The 16,679-nt window shown below is 66.0% G+C and overlaps 2 protein-coding genes across 4 annotated transcripts in view; one reads left to right on the top strand and one right to left on the bottom strand.

Annotated features, from left to right (window-relative positions):
- Window positions 1-638: 638 nt before the first annotated feature.
- Window positions 639-10,365, top strand: LOC133758887 (obscurin-like). Its single transcript, XM_062190022.1, has 26 exons — window positions 639-675; window positions 1,164-1,254; window positions 1,375-1,541; window positions 1,880-1,992; window positions 2,074-2,242; window positions 2,395-2,473; window positions 2,565-2,762; window positions 3,234-3,294; window positions 3,611-3,688; window positions 3,857-4,029; window positions 4,115-4,141; window positions 4,447-4,599; window positions 4,691-4,736; window positions 4,980-5,057; window positions 5,205-7,014; window positions 7,218-7,298; window positions 7,449-7,559; window positions 7,649-7,816; window positions 8,276-8,398; window positions 8,481-8,651; window positions 8,990-9,074; window positions 9,165-9,404; window positions 9,490-9,713; window positions 9,796-9,871; window positions 9,960-10,109; window positions 10,191-10,365. The coding sequence occupies exons 1-26, from the start codon at window positions 639-641 to the stop codon at window positions 10,363-10,365; spliced, it is 4,884 nt and encodes a 1,627-aa protein (XP_062046006.1).
- Window positions 10,366-11,103: 738 nt separating this feature from the next.
- Window positions 11,104-16,679, bottom strand: part of TRIM11 (tripartite motif containing 11) — a 29,582-nt gene continuing 24,006 nt past the window's right edge. For all 3 annotated transcript variants that reach the window (XM_062189356.1, XM_062189357.1, XM_062189358.1), the window contains 3 exons: window positions 13,764-13,786; window positions 13,578-13,678; window positions 11,104-13,264 (listed from right to left, as the gene is read on the bottom strand). In XM_062189356.1, coding sequence (XP_062045340.1) covers window positions 12,717-13,264; window positions 13,578-13,678; window positions 13,764-13,786 — 672 coding nt within the window. In that variant the 3' untranslated portion in view covers window positions 11,104-12,716. The remainder of the gene's footprint in view (window positions 13,265-13,577; window positions 13,679-13,763; window positions 13,787-16,679) is intronic.

Here is a 16,679-nt window from a genome sequence, read left to right as displayed (position 1 = left end):
GGGAATGGCAGGGTCACTGCCCTGGGCAGTTTCTGAGGCCTGGGGTGGGGTCCTGAGAGCCCCCTGCCTGGGTCTGGGAGGTGTCAGACCCCGAGCTCACTCTGCTCACCTGCCTTGTCCACAGGTGCTGTCCTGGAGGGCTCCACCCACCCCACCCTGGCCCCAGCGGAACAGGTGGTCACCTCCATCCCAGAAACACTGCTGGACGCTTCCATGGGGGACCTTGCCAGCCCTGGTCCCAGCCCCAGCCCCAGGGGGCCATCAGCACTGCAAGAAGCCACACCCCCACCCCCAGAAAGGGAGGCATCGGACACAGCCGGTGAGGCCTTGACCGCAGACACCCCTACTGCCCCCTGCAGCCATCTGACCTGGGGGTCATCTCGTGTGCCCATCTCATGGGTGCCAACGGGCAGGGCCTGGTCATTGGCTCCTGACGGCCCTGTGGGATGGGGCCCTACCCCTCAGTCGGCTGCAGGTTGGGGTGGTCCCTCTGCAGAACACTCAGGCACCCCCAGGTGAACAGGTTGTGCCCGGGGGAGCCAAGGCCCGGGCTGGGGGAGCTGCTCCGCCACTGCTACTGAACTGGGGCCGGCGCCGGTGGCCCAGCTCCTGCCTGCGGGCCGGGCTGGGAGTGGGCAATGGGTGACCGGCTGAGCTCTCCCATGGTGGAGCTAGGTGAGGCCAGAGCCTCCAGGTTCCTCCTCAGCTCTGCCTCCTGCTGGCCCACTCTTCCCTGTCCTGTCTCCCCACCCACCCACCTCACCCCAACAGCCCACCAACTCTCCCCTCTGCACCTGCTCCCCGGGCCTGTCCCCTGCTTCCATTGTCTTCCTGAACCTGCTGTGCGGGGGTCCTTGGGGAGCCCTCACTGCCCCAGCTGGGGAGGGCGCTCAGGACAGAGCTGGGGCCACCTCCCACCCCCAGCCTTCTGGGCCTGCTCCCACATCTCTCCTGCCTGAGGGACCACGGAGCCCTCACAGCACCTACAGTACCTGGCCCAATGTGCCCTGTGGGCAGACGAGGGTGTCAGGGCTGGCGGGCTGCTGGGTCTGGCAGAATGGCTCTCATGCGTGGACATGAGCTGCAGGCTGATTCCAGAGTTTGGGGCCAGTGCCCACTGTGCTGGGCAGCTCTGCCTCACCAGGCACCCTGTGTCCCCACAGCCCAGCCAGTAGAAGGGCCACGGCCCCAACCCCATGGCAGCCTGGAGCAGGAGTCTGGTGCTGAGGCCCAGGGACGCGCTGTGCCCATCCGGTAACCACTCCTCCCTTGGGGGTTGTCCCCAGTGCCCTCCTTGCCAGTCCCCTGGGTTGAGGGGCTGGCTCCCCCTCCTCCAGCTGTCCCTGCTCGCAGCTCACAGCACCCTGATTCTAGGATGGAGGGCGTGGCCTGGCCGGGGGCAAGCACAGGAGAGCTGCTCTGGGATGTCCATAGCCACGTGGTCACTGAGACCACGCAGAGAACCTATGTCTACCAGACTACCGGCTCAGAGACCACACAAAGGACCCACGTGTACAGTGCCACAGATGTGGGAGCCGCAAGTATGGATCGCATCCTCGGTGGCGAGTCTGCCAGGCCAGGGTGGTTTGCGTGCAGAGCCCTGCCCATGTGCGTTCCGAGGGGCCTTCCTGCTGGGGAGAGCCACGCAGCATCGAACATGGGGTCCTGGAGTCTGCATGCCGTGGCTGGCAGACCAGCTGAGGCCAGAGTGGGAGACGGTGGTTGGACGGAGGGAAGCACTTCCCTGCGGCCAGGCCTGGGCAGCCAGGAGATGGTGGCTCAGGGCCTTGCTGGCCCAGGCCTGGCCGGCTGAGGTGGGCACCAGGGGCCATGCAGCCTGCAGAGCCCCCGCCCACGGCTCCCTCCCCTCCCGCCCCAGGGCCCCCGTGCATGCAGGTGACCATCGAGGACGTGCAGGTGCTGGCCGGTGACACTGCACGGTTTGAGGCTGTCATCGAGGGGAGCCCACAGCCCACGGTGACCTGGTACAAGGTAGGAGCCAGCCCAGGAGCCCAGGTGTGGGAGGACCGGGGTGGGTGGGGTGCTGGAGACAGCTCTGTCCTGCTCCTCCAGGACGATGTCCAGCTGGTGGACAGCACCCGCCTCAGCCAGCAGCAGGAAGGAGCCACCTACGCGCTGGTGCTGCGGGACGTGGCCCCGCAGGACGCCGGCGTCTACACCTGCCTGGCGAGCAACGCCGGCGGCCAGGTGCTCTGCAAGGCTGAGCTGCTGGTCCAGGGGGGTGAGTTGGTCGCCCCTGGGGACTGGGCAGGGTGTGGGGCTTTCCACGACATCCCTACAGGCGGGGGCCCAGGAAACAGCCCCTGCAGGCCCGAGAGTGGCGGGGGCCGGGTGGTCACTTTGGCTCCTACTGACGGCTCCTGGCCGCAGCAGGCAGCACGCTGGACTCTGAGAAGCAGAGCTGTCGGAGGAAGCTGCAATCCTTCTACGAGGTCAAGGAAGAGATCGGAAGGTCTGGCCCCTGCTCCCCGTCCCCACCCCTGCCCCGCTCCCACCCCCGGAACAGCCTGTTCAGCTCGGGCCGCCCCCTGCTGCCTCTCCAGGGGTGCATTTGGCTTTGTGAGAAGAGTGCAGCACAAAGGCAACCAGCTGTGCTACGCGGCCAAGTTCATCCCGCTGCGGGGAGGCAGGGCCCAGGCGCACCGGGAGCGCGACATCCTGGCCTCGCTGAGCCACCCGCTGCTCACCGGGCTGCTGGACCAGTTTGAGACGCGCAAGACCCTCATCCTGGTCCTGGAGCTGTATCCTGCCCTTGGTCGTGCCCCGGGGGTGCTGCTGCCCAGGCTGGCCTCACATCCCTTGTGGTGGTGTGGGTCTGTGCAGGGCTTGTGACTGGCTCACCTGGTGGCATTGGTGCGTGGGCTGTCCTGAATCTAGATGCTAGACAGGAGAGCAGCTGGCCAGGGTACTCCATCGCCCCCACACTCGCTGGGTCCCTGCTGAGGGCATTGTGGGGTCCTGTGCTCCCCACCCTGTCGGTTGCCCCCACCTGTCAGTGCCCCCTTCCCAGGGAGTGGAGCAAAGGCCAGGGGGTTCCCTCCCCTACTGTCCCAGCTTCCAAGAGCCCCACCCTGAGATCTGGTGAGCCTACAGTCCTGGCCTTTCACTGGGCATGTCCTCTGGGGTGGGCGTGCCCTGTGGTGTCTCACTGTAGGTGTGGCCTCTGGGTGGGTGGGGGTCAGCCTCCAGAACTTTGCCTTGACTCAGCCCAGGTGCTCCTCCGAGGAGCTGCTGGACCGCCTGTTCAGGAAGGGTGTGGTGACTGAGGCTGAGGTGATGGCCCTGCCTGCCCCCTGCCCAAGCTGCAGCCCCTCCCAGTGCCCACTCAGACCCCAGGCCTCCCCAGCACAGGCACTTGTGGCTCCCACAGATGTCCAGACCCTGTCAGGTGCTCAAAGCCGGTCTACACTGGCCTCAGCAGCCCCCTGACCACTCTGGCCTCTTCCCAGCTGGCTCAGGGTGCAGCTGTCCCGAGGCAGTGGGCACTCAGAGCCCAGGAGGGCCTTGCAGGTCACCTGTGGGACCTGGGCCAGGTGCCTGTGTAGGAGGCCAAGGCTGGGCTCACACCTGAATGGCACCCTGGTTGCAGGTCAAGGTCTACATCCAGCAGCTGGTGGAGGGACTGCATTACCTGCACAGCCACGGCGTCCTCCACCTGGACATAAAGGTACCCGCGCACCCGGGACTGTGGGGAGGTGGCACAAACCCCTGCCTGCAGGCCCCCTGCCGGGGCATGCTCCTCGGCTGAGGCAGCCGCCACCAAATCGTCCCTGAGTTCCAGGAGTCACCTCCCCCAAGGCACAACCCTTGCCAATGCTCTGACTCTGCCCGACAGCCCCCCAACATCTTGATGGTGCACCCTGCTCGGGAGGACATTAAGATCTGTGACTTCGGCTTTGCTCAGAAAGTCTCCCCTACAGAGCCACAGTACAGCGCCTATGGCTCCCCCGAGTTTGTGGCCCCCGAGATCATCGAGCAGACCCCCGTGAGCGAGGCCTCCGACATCTGGTGAGTGGTGCCCCACCGCCCCCTCCTGGGCACACCCCTTGCTGGTGGCCAGGTCAGGGTGACCGTTGTGGTTTCGTTCCTGCAGGGCCATGGGGGTCATCTCCTACCTCAGGTAAGCAGAGCTCCGCCCTCATCCTGAGCTGACCTCCCCCTGGACAGAAGCCGTGGGCACTGCCGGCTGCACCCAGATGCAGCTATCTTGGGAACGGGCAGCCGGCCCACCAGATGCGAGGGGCCTGCCTGGTGTTGCTCACTGGCCCCTGCCCTCGGCAGGCAGGGCTGAGCCCCTTCCCTGCAGGCCCTGGGGGGCTGGCCAGAGGCTACTCGGGCCAGCGCACTCATCTCCAGCTTAGCCTGGGCCACTTGCTGGGTGGGCATGGGCTGAGTGCCCACCCAGCGGGGTCTCTCTGCTCACAGCCTGACCTGCTCGTCCCCATTTGCGGGCGAGAGTGACCGAGCCACCCTTCTGAATGTCCTGGAGGGGCGAGTGTCCTGGGGCAGCCCGGCGGCTGCCCACCTCAGTGAGGACGCCAGGGACTTCCTCAAGGCCACTCTGCAGAGGGCCCCAGAGTGAGTACACACGAGTTCGGCCCTGCCCCAGGTCAGGTGGCCCTGCCCTGGCCACTGGCCACCTGGCCAACTGGACTGCCTCTCTCTGCAGGGCACGGCCCAGCGCCTCGCAGTGCCTTGCACATCCCTGGTTCCTGGTGAGTCAGCTTGGGCTGCACCCCACCCCATGCACGGGGGGACCGCCAGACCCCTCCCCAGCCCTGAGAACCTTAGGCCTTCTGAGTGTAGAGGGGCCTTGGGACCCTCACGGAACTCCATCACCTCTGACCCTTGGCCTTTGACTTACCTCCTCCTCGTCCCCTTTCCCCGGGGGGCACTGGACCAGGCATTGGTCCCACTGCCGCTGCCCCTGCCCCACGTGGCCGCCCCTCCCACCTCAGAATTCCGTGCCAGCCGAGGAGGCCCAGTTCGTCAGCACCAAGCAGCTCAAGTTCCTCCTGGCCCGAAGCCGCTGGCAGGTGAGCAGTGCCTGCCCACCCCACCAAGTGCCCGAGCACTCAGAGTGCCCCCGGTCTCAGAGGGGGCAGGTGCCAGCAGGGCAGGGTGTGGGGTCCGAGCACCTGCTCTCCAGGCGTCACGCCCACCTGCTGTTCCTGTGCCCGCAGCGCTCCCTGATGAGCTACAAGTCCATCCTGGTGATGCGCTCCATCCCCGAGCTGTTCCACGGCCCACCTGACAGCCCCTCGCTGGGAGTGGCCCGGCACCTGCGGGGCCAGGCTGATGCCTCCTCCAGCTCCTCCTCCTCCTCAGACACCGAGCTCGCCCCCTTTGCCAGGGCCAAGTCGCTGCCTCCCTCCCCAGTGACCCACTCCCCGCTGCTGCACCCCAGGGGCTTCCTGCGGCCCTCGGCCAGCCTGCCAGAAGAGGCCGAGGCCAGTGGGTCCCTGGTGGCAGCAGCCCCGCTGGCATCACCCCAAGGCACTGGGCCAGTGCCCCGGCACAGCGTCATCCACAGCCTGTTCTACCAGCAGGCAGGCGAGGGCCCTGCCTCAGGGGGCAGGCGGCACCCGGCCCGGCGGCGGCACCTGCTGAAGGGTGGGTACATCGCTAGGGCGCTGCCGGGCCTGCGGGAGCCACTGATGGAGCACCGGGCCCTGGAGGAGGCAGCCACCAGTGAGGAGCCACCCAGCTCCCCCACCACAGCGGCCTCCGTACAGCCTGCACCTTGGCCACCTGGCTCCAGCTCTCATGAGGATCGTGGCCACGGCCACTCCCTGGACCATGACCCACAGAGCGCCACCAGCCCAGTCCCCTGTTTCGGGGGACAGTGTCCACCGTTGACCCCCTTGGCACGGGCCTCGGGGGTCTCTGCCAGGGAGACGGCGCATCCCCAGGGCTCCCTGCAGGAACAAGAGCACCTCCCATGGTCTGAGGGTGACCCAGCCCTGCTGGAGGGGACGTCCCAGGACAGCTGTCAGGGGCAGCTGGCGCCCCTCCACCTCCCCGAGCAGGGCCCTGTTCCCAGAGAGGGCCGTGGCCCCCTGTCAGCTGCTGCCTCAGCCCCTCCTGGCTCCTCCCCGCTGGAGTCCTCCTCCCCTGACAGATCCCTACCAAGCTCCAAGATGGAGCCCCAGGACATGTCCCTTTCAGGCCCCTCCCTAGAGGCCAGGGGATCCCCTGACTCCACACCCCCCCTGCAGCGGCCACAGGAGCAGGCGACCACACGGAAGTTCTCCCTGGGGTCACGGGGGGGCTACGCAGGGGTGGCAGGCTACGGCACCTTCGCCTTCGGGGGGGATGCTGGGGGCATGCTGGGGCAGGGGCCCCTGTGGGCCAGGCTGGCCTGGGCAGTGTCCCAGTCCTCAGAGGAGCAGGATGAGGCTGCGGCCGAGAGCCCACTGCCCCCGGCCAGTGTAGGGAAGGTGCCTGAGGCTGGTGGGAGTCCCCCAAGGGCCTCCCCGGAGCTGGGCTTGGGGGAGGATAGCGGGCAGGTCTCCCTGGTGCAGATCCGGGACTTGTCGGGGGATGCGGAGGCCGCCGACACTATCTCCCTGGACATCTCTGAGGTGGACCCTGCCTACCTGAACCTCTCTGATCTGTACGACATCAAGTACCTGCCGTTCGAGTTCATGATCTTCAGCAGGGTCCCCCGGCCCGAGCTGCCCTCCCCCGAGGACGAGGACAGGGATGAGCCTGAGCCCGAGCCGGCTGAGCCCCCAGAGGCAGCATGGCCCTGGCCTGGCGGGGTGGGCCCAGGAGTCGGCCTGGAGATCACGGAGGAGCCGGAGGACCTGGAGGCGCTGCTGGGGGCAGCCTCTGTGGGCAGGAAGCGCAAGTGGCCCTCGCCTCCCCGCGGCCTCTTCCAGTTCCCTGGGGGCTGCTTGCCGCTGGAGGAGCCGCCGGAGCTGGGGCTGCGGCAGAGGGTGAAGGCCTCCATGGCACACATTTCCAGGGTCCTGAAGGGCCGGCAGGAAGGTGAGCCCTCCCCACCCCGTGGGGCCCTCATCTGACGCTGGGGTCTTCCCCACCCCTGAACCCTCAGCAGCACCTTAGCCTGCTGCGGGCCTCCTGTGGCCAGGCGGGGCCTGCTCACAACCCCAGGGGTGCTGCCCATCCCCGGGCGTGACTGTGAGTGGGCCAAGCTGTCCAGGTGACTCCTGCAGCCCCTCCCCCTGCAGGTGTGGAGAAGGAGGGCCCCCCCAGGAAGAAGCCTGGCCTCGCCTCCTTCCGCCTGTCAGGTCTGAAGGGCCGGGACCGAGGTGAGCAGGCTAGCGACAGAACCTGGGCCCCAGTGGTGCCAGGCCAATGCTGGGGGAGGGGAGGGCACAGGCCCAAGCCCAGTTCTGGGGGTGTGCCGGAAGAGGCCCAGGCTGTTCTCTGGCCTGAGGGTCGCCTCTGCTCTTCTTCAGCACCGACCTTCCTGAGGGAGCTCTCAGATGAGACGGTGGCCCTGGGCCAGTCCGTGACACTGGCCTGCCAGGTGTCAGCCCAGCCACCTGCACAGGCCACGTGGAACAAGGGTGAGGAGCTGCCTGGGCGGAGGCTGGGGTTGTGATGGGGCGGCTGCTGCCCTGGGGTCGCTGAGCCTGCTGGGTCGTGCCGCACGCAGATGGGGCCGTCCTGGAGAGCAGCAGCCGCCTCCTCATCTCCTCCACCCTCAAGAACTTCCAGCTGCTGACCATCCTGGTGGTGACCCCCGAGGACCTGGGCGTGTACACATGCAGCGTGAGCAACCCGCTGGGCACGGCGGCCACCACGGCCACCCTCCGGAGGGCAGGTGAGTGACCTGTGCCAGAGGCATCGTCCAGGCCAGGGTCCCTGCCCAGGCCCCCCACTGTGAGCTGGTGTACCCTCACCGGCTGTGGCTGCCACCGAACAGCCAGGGCCAGCACAGATGGACACATGGGCACCTGAGGGTGCTCACTGCTGCCCAGGGAGAGTGCCCTGTGGGAAGAGGCATTACCTGCCTTGTCCCCCCCAGCTATATGCTCAAAGCTCCCTGTGCTGCTGGCACCGCCACGAGGGGTGCTGTCTGCCCAGCTCTGGGACACTCTCCCCACCAAAGGCGGGTGTCCCGGAGACCTGGCAAAGCTGAGCTGTTGGGACAAGGCCCCTCTGACCAGAGCCTGGGCCATGTGATGGGAAGTGAGCAGTCTGGAGAAGATGGGGGGAGGGGGCTGGTCTGGTCCTCGCTGGGACACCCAGTGAGTCAGGCCGATGGCTGGGACCCCTGCAGAGCGCCCCTCAGCATCCCCACGCCCTGACATCGGGGAGTTGTATGAAGATGGGGTGCTGCTTGTCTGGAAGCCCGTGGAGGCGTGCGGCCCCGTCACCTACATCGTGCAGTGCAGCCTGGAAGGTATGGGAGCCCCTGCTGGTGCTTGGGCCTGGGGCCCAGGTGGCAGCTGGGTCACCCTGTCCCTCCCCACCCTGTGGCCCAGGAGGCAGCTGGATGACCCTGGCCTCCGACATCTTTGACTGCTGCTACGTCACCAGCAGGCTGTCCCGGGGTGGCGTGTACGCCTTCCGCACAGCCTGCGTGAGCAAGGCAGGAATGGGCCCCTACAGCAGCCCCTCGGAGCAGGTCCTCTTGGGGGGGCCCAGCCGCCTGGGTGAGTCTCCATGGGCCCCTCCTCCTGTCTCCAGTTATTGCCTCGAGGGAGGGGGGAGCCACCCAAAGGCAGGGCCTGAGGCCTACACTCACCCCCTGCCACTCCACAGCCCACCCTGGAGAACGCCCCGGGTGCTCTCAGGTTTGGGTATTAGGGTGACAGGTTTGAGTAGCGATGTCTGCCCCAGGTTCAGGGCTGTGTGTGGTGGTGCGGGCACCACACCTGGTCCCTCATCAACTCCTGCGGAGCCCTCGCCCCCTCTCCACACTCCCACTACCCACCTGCCCAGGGCTGGGGCTGCTCGGTGCCCCCACCTGGTCACCAGCCTCTCCTCATAGGCTCGGAGGAGGAGAGCGGCCAGGGGCGGCCAGCCCAGCCCCTCCCTAGCACCAAGACCTTCGCCTTCCAGACACAGATCCGCAGGTGCGGGGGTCTTGGGGGCAGGCGGGTGGGCGGGCAGTGGCCGGCGACCTCCCCTAGCTCAGCAGTCCCACCAGTGCCTCCCTGGTCCAGGGGCCGCTTCAGCGTCGTCCGGCAGTGCCGGGAGAAGGCCAGCGGGCGGGCACTGGCCGCCAAGATCATTCCGTACCAGCCTGAGGCCAGGATGGCTGTGCTGGGCGAGTACGAGGTACTCAAGGGCCTGCGCCACCCCCACCTGGCCCAGCTGCACGCCGCCTACCTCAGCCCGAGGCACCTGGTGCTCATCTTGGAGCTGTGTGCCGGGCCGGAGCTGCTGCCCTGTCTGGCGGAGAGGTGAGGAGTGGTCTGGGCTGGGGACAGGCACGGGGCTCTAGGGAGGGGCTGGAGGGCCCCGCCGGCCTGACTCCTTCGCCCCCAGGGCCTCCTACTCGGAATCGGAGGTGAAGGACTACCTGTGGCAGATGCTGAGCGCCGCCCAGTACCTGCACGCCCAGCGCGTCCTGCACCTGGACCTCAGGTCTGAGAACATGCTGATCACCGACTACAACCTGCTCAAGGTGGTGGACCTGGGCAGTGCCCGGAGCTTTAGCCAGGAGCCGGTGCTGCCGCCCGAGCACTTCAAGGACTACGTGGAGACCATGGGTAAGTGCGGGTGGCTGTACCTGGGGCGAAGGATGGGAAACCCGCCCCCGCACTCACCGCCTCCCCCGTGTGCCCCATGCAGCCCCTGAGCTCCTGGACGGTCAGGGTGCCGTTCCACAGACGGACATCTGGGCCATTGGTGTGACTGCCTTCATCATGTGAGTCCTCCAGGGCACCTGGGGCTACCGGGTGGGGGCACCACAGATCCTTTGCCGAGACCTGGAGCCCCCTGTCTCCGCTGCGCAGGCTCAGCGCCGAATACCCGGTGAACGGTGACGGTCCGCGCGAACTGCAGCGGGGCCTGCGCAAGGGGCTCCCGCGGCTGGGTCGCTGCTATGCCGGGCTGTCGGGCGGCGCCGTGTCTTTCCTGCGAAGCACGCTCAGCGCGCAGCCCTGGTGAGCCCCGCCTGCCTGTCCCCCTCCCCCCTCGCGCCCACCTCCGACCTCGCGCCCACCTCTACCCCACCATCTCTGTAGGGGCCGGCCCTGCGCCTCCAGCTGCCTGCAGTGCCCGTGGCTGACCGAGGAGGGCCCGGCCGCCCAGCCCGCACCCGTGGCCTTCCCCACAGCACGGCTGCGGGCCTTCGTGCGAGAGCGGGAGAAACGACGCGCGCTGCTGTGCAGGAGGTACCGCCCAGGCCAGGGGCGCTGAGGGATTGCGGGCAGCCCTGGGACCTGCCCCCAATAAATAAGCTGTGCCCTGCGCGTCTGTCTCCAGCTCTTTCCACGGGGCAGGCCCCACCCTGTCTTCCTGAGCCACCTGCTTGCTCCTTCGTGGGAGCCAGGCTGCCCCTGTGGACTCTGGCTCAGGACTCAGGGGTACACATGCAAGGTGAGGGCCTCCCTGGCCAGGTGCCAGGGGGAGCCCCAAGAAACCACGGGGCTGGTCCACGTCCCTGCGAAGGTACCTCGCCAGGCTCACTCCTGCTATTGGTCAGCTGCAGGAATCCCCACCCCCGTTCTCCACTATGCAACTAATTTTTTTTTTATTTTTTTTTTTAATTTTTTTTTTTTTTATTTTTGACAGGCAGAGTGGACAGTGAGAGAGAGAGACAGAGAGAAAGGTCTTCCTTTTTGCCGTTGGTTCACCCTCCAATGGCCGCCGCGGTAGCGCGCTGCGGCCGGCGCACCGCGCTGTTCCGATGGCAGGAGCCAGGTGCTTCTCCTGGTCTCCCATGGGGTGCAGGGCCCAAGCACTTGGGCCATCCTCCACTGCACTCCCTGGCCACAGCAGAGAGCTGGCCTGGAAGAGGGGCAACCGGGACAGGATCGGTGCCCCGACCGGGACTAGAACCCGGTGTGCCGGCGCCGCAAGGCGGAGGATTAGCCTGTTGAGCCACGGCGCCGGCCTGCAACTAATTTTTAAAAATTTATTTATTTGAAAGGCAGAGTTAGAGAGGCAGAGAGAGGTTTTTCCATCCACTGGTTCATGCTCCAATTGGCTGCAACTGGAGCTGGGCTGATCCAAAGCCAGGAGCTTCTTCCGGGTCTCCCACCCAGGTGCAGGGGCCCAAAGACTTGGGGCATCTTCCACTGCTTCCCCAGGCCATAGCAGAGAGCTGGATCGGAAGTGGAGCAGCTGGGACTTGAACCAGTGCCCACATGGGATGCCAGCACTGCAGGCGGCAGCTTTACTATGCCACAGTGCTGCCCTGTGTACATGTTTTTGTTACAAACATTGCTGCTGCTCAGTTAAAATCCATCCCTGTTGCTGGTGCTGTGGCACACTGGGTTCAGACACAGTTGATGCCAGAAATGGGCACTGGTTCGAGTCCTGGCTGCTGCATTTCCGGTCCAGCTCTCTAAAGGCCTGGGAAAGCAGTGGAGGAGATTCCAAGTGCTTGGGCCTCTGCCACCCATGAGAGGGACCTGGACGAAGCTCCTGGCTTCGGCCATTTGGGAAGTGACTCAGTGAATGGAAACTCACTCCAACTCTGCCTTTCAAATAAAAATAAATAGCCCGTGATGTGCCAACTTTCTGGTAACGGGCTCGTGACCGGGCCAGTTTCTTCTGATAACCCAAGATCCTCAGGGGAACACCCTGGTGCCCGGCATCAGGGAATGGGCATGGCTCCTGCTGAGGCCTCACCTCGCAAGGGGGAACCTCTCTGGGGCCCCTTCTGTAGGAACACTGATCCCACTCACGCCTTTGTTACCTCCATGGCCCTGTCGCTTGCTGGGGACCCCATTCCAGGAGCCTCTCACCTGGGCCACCGAGGAGTGTGCGGTGGGATGGGAGCTCCACCTGGAAACCAGTGCCTCTCAGCCTCCAGGGTGCGTGTCCATGTCTCGCCCGACGCTGCCCCATCAGCAGCCACACTGCATGGGCAGACTCCCAGGGCCTTTCCGCACAGCATGCTCACACAGAACCACCAAACTGCTCGAGGTCTCCCAGGTGGTGTGGAATACGCCAGGCCAGCTCCCCGTGGGGGCTCACCTGTGTCACCGGACCCTCCTGTGTCTTTCACGATTCCCTTGGCCAGTGGCTGTACGCATGGGGCAAAGAGCAGGACCATGGATGGTGGTGGACATCTGTTTAATGTGGAAATGCTTTCCTTAAAATAAATAAAACAGTAAGAAAACCCCAAACCTTAACACAAAAACAAGCCTGGATTCTATGAGCCTAGGGGTGCCTGCAGCTCCTCTTCTCTGGGCAGGCAGCTGGGAGTACACAGCCCTGGGTGGGAGGGCGAGCAGTGGCTCAGGGTCCTGCCACACCCAGGATCTGTTCTGCTCCCGAGGCCTAGTGGGCTGCCAACTCCACAGAGCCACAGCACCACACCCGGTGAGGGCTTTGGGGGCCAGGCAGCCAGCAGCTTGGGCAGGTCCTGGATTGCTTTCTCTGTGCAGGGCTCATGACCCCTGTGAACCGGCAGGTACCAAGTGGCACCCACGGGGTGGACAGAACCCACAGCTGCCCGCCGTCTCCCTGAGCGCGCTAGCAAAGGCGCCACCCCGGCCTCCCTCTGCGCACAGGACTGCCACTTCTGGGGCCGGCCCAGGTCACTGCGGAGCAGCGAGCTCCCCTGGCCCAGCTTTTGGCCGGCAGATGGTCATCGGGGTGGGGCTGCTGGACAGCGGCGAGAAGAGGGGCCGCAGCGTGCCCGAGAAGGGGGTCTGTGGGAAGACGAAGAGCAGCGAGCCGTCGGTGGCGCTGTAGAAGGACAGCAGGCCGGCCTCGTAGTCCAGGAAGACGCCCACGCGCCGTGGTGGGTCCCGCAGGGGGGCAAAGGCGCGCTCAGGGCAGGTGTAGTAGCTGCCCAGGAAGACCAGGATCCAGAACCCGTTGCCCACGCTCAGCTCACCCTTCTCCTTCCTGTCCACGTTGTCCCTGCACACGCCCAGGGCCCAGCTGGCACGGTCCCCAACCTCCACCTCCCAGTAGTGCCGGCCCGAGCTGAAGCGCTCCTGGCCCAGCACGCAGGGGCCGGGGTCGAAGCGCTCGGGGCTGTCGGGCAGGGGCTGCCGCAGGTCCCCCCGCTGCACACTCCGCCTGTCCTCGGACAGGACCAGCTCAGGGTTGGCTGTGTCTGGGTCCAGGGTCACATCCCCTGCAGAGAGGCCAAGGTCACTACCACTGGTGGGCTTGAGCCAACACCCCTCCCCACACATCCAGCCGCAGCTCAGAACCTTCTGGACGCCAGGTAATGTTTCAACCCCAAACAGCTGTCTTCCTCTCCGTGCCTGGCTCCGAATCCCCGCCACTCCCAGCCACAGGAGACCCACTCTCAGGGTCACAACCCTGACCCCACCTAGCTCCCTGCTACATGCAGCTCCGACACGCAGTGTGGCCACCAGCCTGAGCCGAGAAACGGAGTTGGTTTTGTCCCTGGCTCCGGACACCTCCCCGAGCCCCACACCCACCTCGGAAGCGCCGCAGGGTGTCCAGCAGCCCTGGGACCCTGCACACCGTGCGCAGCTCCATGGGCACCACCTCCGGGGGCTGCAGCTTCACGTCCTGGACCCTGCAGGGACAGCGAGCGGGCTTTACCTTCCCGGCCAGCAGCTGGCCCCGCCCTGCCCCCTGCCCTGGAGAGGCCAGGGTCGTACCTGTGCAGTACCTCCTTGACGTCCTGTGGGGAGACACAGGGAGGTCAGTGTGGGACCTGCTCCTGCCGCCCAGCCCGCCCCACACGGGAGTCCCCTCCATGTCCCACTCCAGGCCAGAGTGTGCTGAGGCTGCCACCCCAGGCCCTGCGACTCTACTAAGGTGTTCCAAGATGCAACAACCAGGTCAGTAGGGCAGGGGCCCTGACCAAGGTGGCCGAGTCCTTCTAGGAAGTCAGGACACACAGAGGGGGATGGCGGTCAGCACAGGGAGAATACAGTGTACGCAGGACATGGGAGCACACTCAGGGAGGAGGGGGCGAGTGCACAGGACACGGGGAGCACACTCAGGGAGGAGGGGCGTGTGCACAGGACACGGGGAGCACACTCAGGGAGGAGGGGCGTGTGCACAGGACACGGGGAGCACACTCAGGGAGGAGGGGCGTGTGCACAGGACACGGGGAGCACACTCAGGAGGGGCGTGTGCACAGGACACGGGGAGCACACTCAGGGAGGAGGTGCGTGTGCACAGGACACGGGGAGCACACTCAGGGAGGAGGGGCGTGTGCACAGGACACGGGGAGCACATTCAGGGAGGAGGGGCGTGTGCACAGGACACGGGGAGCACACTCAGGGAGGAGGGGCGTGTGCACAGGACACGGGGAGCACACTCAGGAGGGGCGTGTGCACAGGACACGGGGAGCACACTCAGGGAGGAGGTGCGTGTGCACAGGACACGGGGAGCACACTCAGGGAGGAGGGACATGTGCACAGGACACGGGGAGCACATTCAGAGGAGGGGCGTGTGCACAGGACATGGGGAGCACACTCAGGGAGGAGGGGGCGTGTGCACAGGACACGGGGAGCACACTCAGGGAGGAGGGGCGTGTGCACAGGACACGGGGAGCGCACTCAGAGGAGGGGCGTGTGCACAGCACATGGGGAGCACAATCAGGGAAGAGGTGCGTGTGCACAGGACACGGGGAGCACACTCAGGGAGGAGGTGCGTGTGCACAGGACACGGGGAGCACACTCAGGGAGGAGGGGCGTGTGCACAGGACACGGGGAGCACACTCAGGAGGGACATGTGCAAGGGCACGGGGAGCACATTCAGAGGAGGGGCGTGTGCACAGGACATGGGGAGCACACTCAGGGAGGAGGGGGCGTGTGCACAGGACACGGGGAGCACACTCAGGGAGGAGGGGCGTGTGCACAGGACACGGGGAGCGCACTCAGAGGAGGGGCGTGTGCACAGCACATGGGGAGCACACTCAGGGAAGAGGTGCATGTGCACAGGACACGGGGAGCACACTCAGGGAGGAGGTGCGTGTGCACAGGACACGGGGAGCACACTCAGGGAGGAGGGGCGTGTGCACAGGACACGGGGAGCACACTCATGAGGGACATGTGCACAGGACACGGGGACCACATTCAGAGGAGGCGCGTGTGCACAGGACATGGGGAGCACACTCAGGGAGGAGGGGGCGTGTGCACAGGACACGGGGAGCACACTCAGGGAGGAGGGGCGTGTGCACAGGACACGGGGAGCGCACTCAGAGGAGGGGCGTGTGCACAGCACATGGGGAGCACACTCAGGGAAGAGGTGCGTGTGCACAGGACACGGGGAGCACACTCAGGGAGGAGGTGCGTGTGCACAGGACACGGGGAGCACACTCAGGGAGGAGGGGCGTGTGCACAGGACACGGGGAGCGCACTCAGAAGAGGGGCGTGTGCACAGGACACGGGGAGCACATTCAGAGGAGGCGCGTGAGCACAGGACACGGGGAGCACACTCAGGGAGGAGGGGCGTGTGCACAGGACACGGGGAGCGCACTCAGAAGAGGGGCGTGTGCACAGGACATGGGGAGCACACTCAGGGAGGAGGGGCGTGTGCAAAGGACACGGGGAGCGCACTCAGGGAGGAGGGGCGTGTGCACAGAACACGGGGAGCACACTCAGGGAGGAGGGGCGTGTGCACAGGACACGGGAGCGCACTCAGGGAGGAGGGGCGTGTACACAGGATATGGGGAGCACACTCAGGGAGGAGGGGCGTGTGCACAGGACATGGGGAGCACACTCAGAGATGGCGTATGCACAGGACACAGGGAGCGCACTCAGGGAGGAGGGGCTTGTGCACAGGAAATGGGGAGCACACTCAGGAGGGTCATGTGCAAAGGACTCGGGGAGCGCACTCAGGGAGGAGGGGTGTGTGCACAGAACACAGGGAGCACACTCAGGGAGGAGGGAGCAAGGGCACAGGACACGAGGAGCGCACTCAGGGAGGAGGGGCGTGTGCACAGGACACGGGGAGCACACTCAGGGAGGAGGGGCGTGTGCACAGGACATGGGCAGCGCACTCAGGGAGGAGGGGTGTGTGCACAGAACACAGGGAGCGCACTCAGGGAGGAGGGGGTGTGTGCACAGAACACAGGGAGCACACTCAGGGAGAAGGGGCGTATGCACAGGACACGGGGAGCACATTCAGGGAGGAGGGGTGTGTGCACAGGACACGGGGAACACACTCAGGGAAGAGGGGCGTGTGCACAAACACGGGGAGCACACTCAGGGAGGAGGTGCGTGTGTACAGGACACGGGGAGCACACTCAGGGAGGAGGGGTGTGTGCACAGAACACAGGGAGCACACTCAGGGAGGAGGGGGCCTGTGCACAGAACACAGGGAGCACACTCAGGGAGGAGGGGGCCTGTGCACAGGACACGGGGAACACATTCAGGGAGGAGGGGGCAAGGGCACAGGACACGAGGAGCGCACTCAGGGAGGAGCTGCGTGTGCACAGGACACGGGGAGCACACTCAGGGTGGAGGGGCGTGTGCACAGGACATGTGGAGTGCACTCAGGGATGAGGGGCGTGTGCACAGGACACGGGGAGCACACTCAGGGATGAGGGGCGTATGCACAGG

The sequence above is a fragment of the Lepus europaeus genome, chromosome 4 (genome assembly GCF_033115175.1).
Source record: "Lepus europaeus isolate LE1 chromosome 4, mLepTim1.pri, whole genome shotgun sequence".
NCBI lineage: Eukaryota > Metazoa > Chordata > Mammalia > Lagomorpha > Leporidae > Lepus > Lepus europaeus.
Note: the sequence above shows the minus strand (reverse complement) of the source record. Positions and strands in the feature narration are given on the sequence as shown.

Bases quoted from the DNA above. Each gene is read 5' to 3' on its own strand.
- LOC133758887 (XM_062190022.1), top strand. From the start codon at position 639: ATGGGTGACCGGCTGAGCTCTCCCATGGTGGAGCTAG. The intron at 4,600-4,690 runs GTGAGTACACAC...CTCTCTCTGCAG, and splicing joins ACTCTGCAGAGGGCCCCAGA to GGCACGGCCCAGCGCCTCGC. The intron at 9,714-9,795 runs GTAAGTGCGGGT...TGCCCCATGCAG, and splicing joins GGACTACGTGGAGACCATGG to CCCCTGAGCTCCTGGACGGT.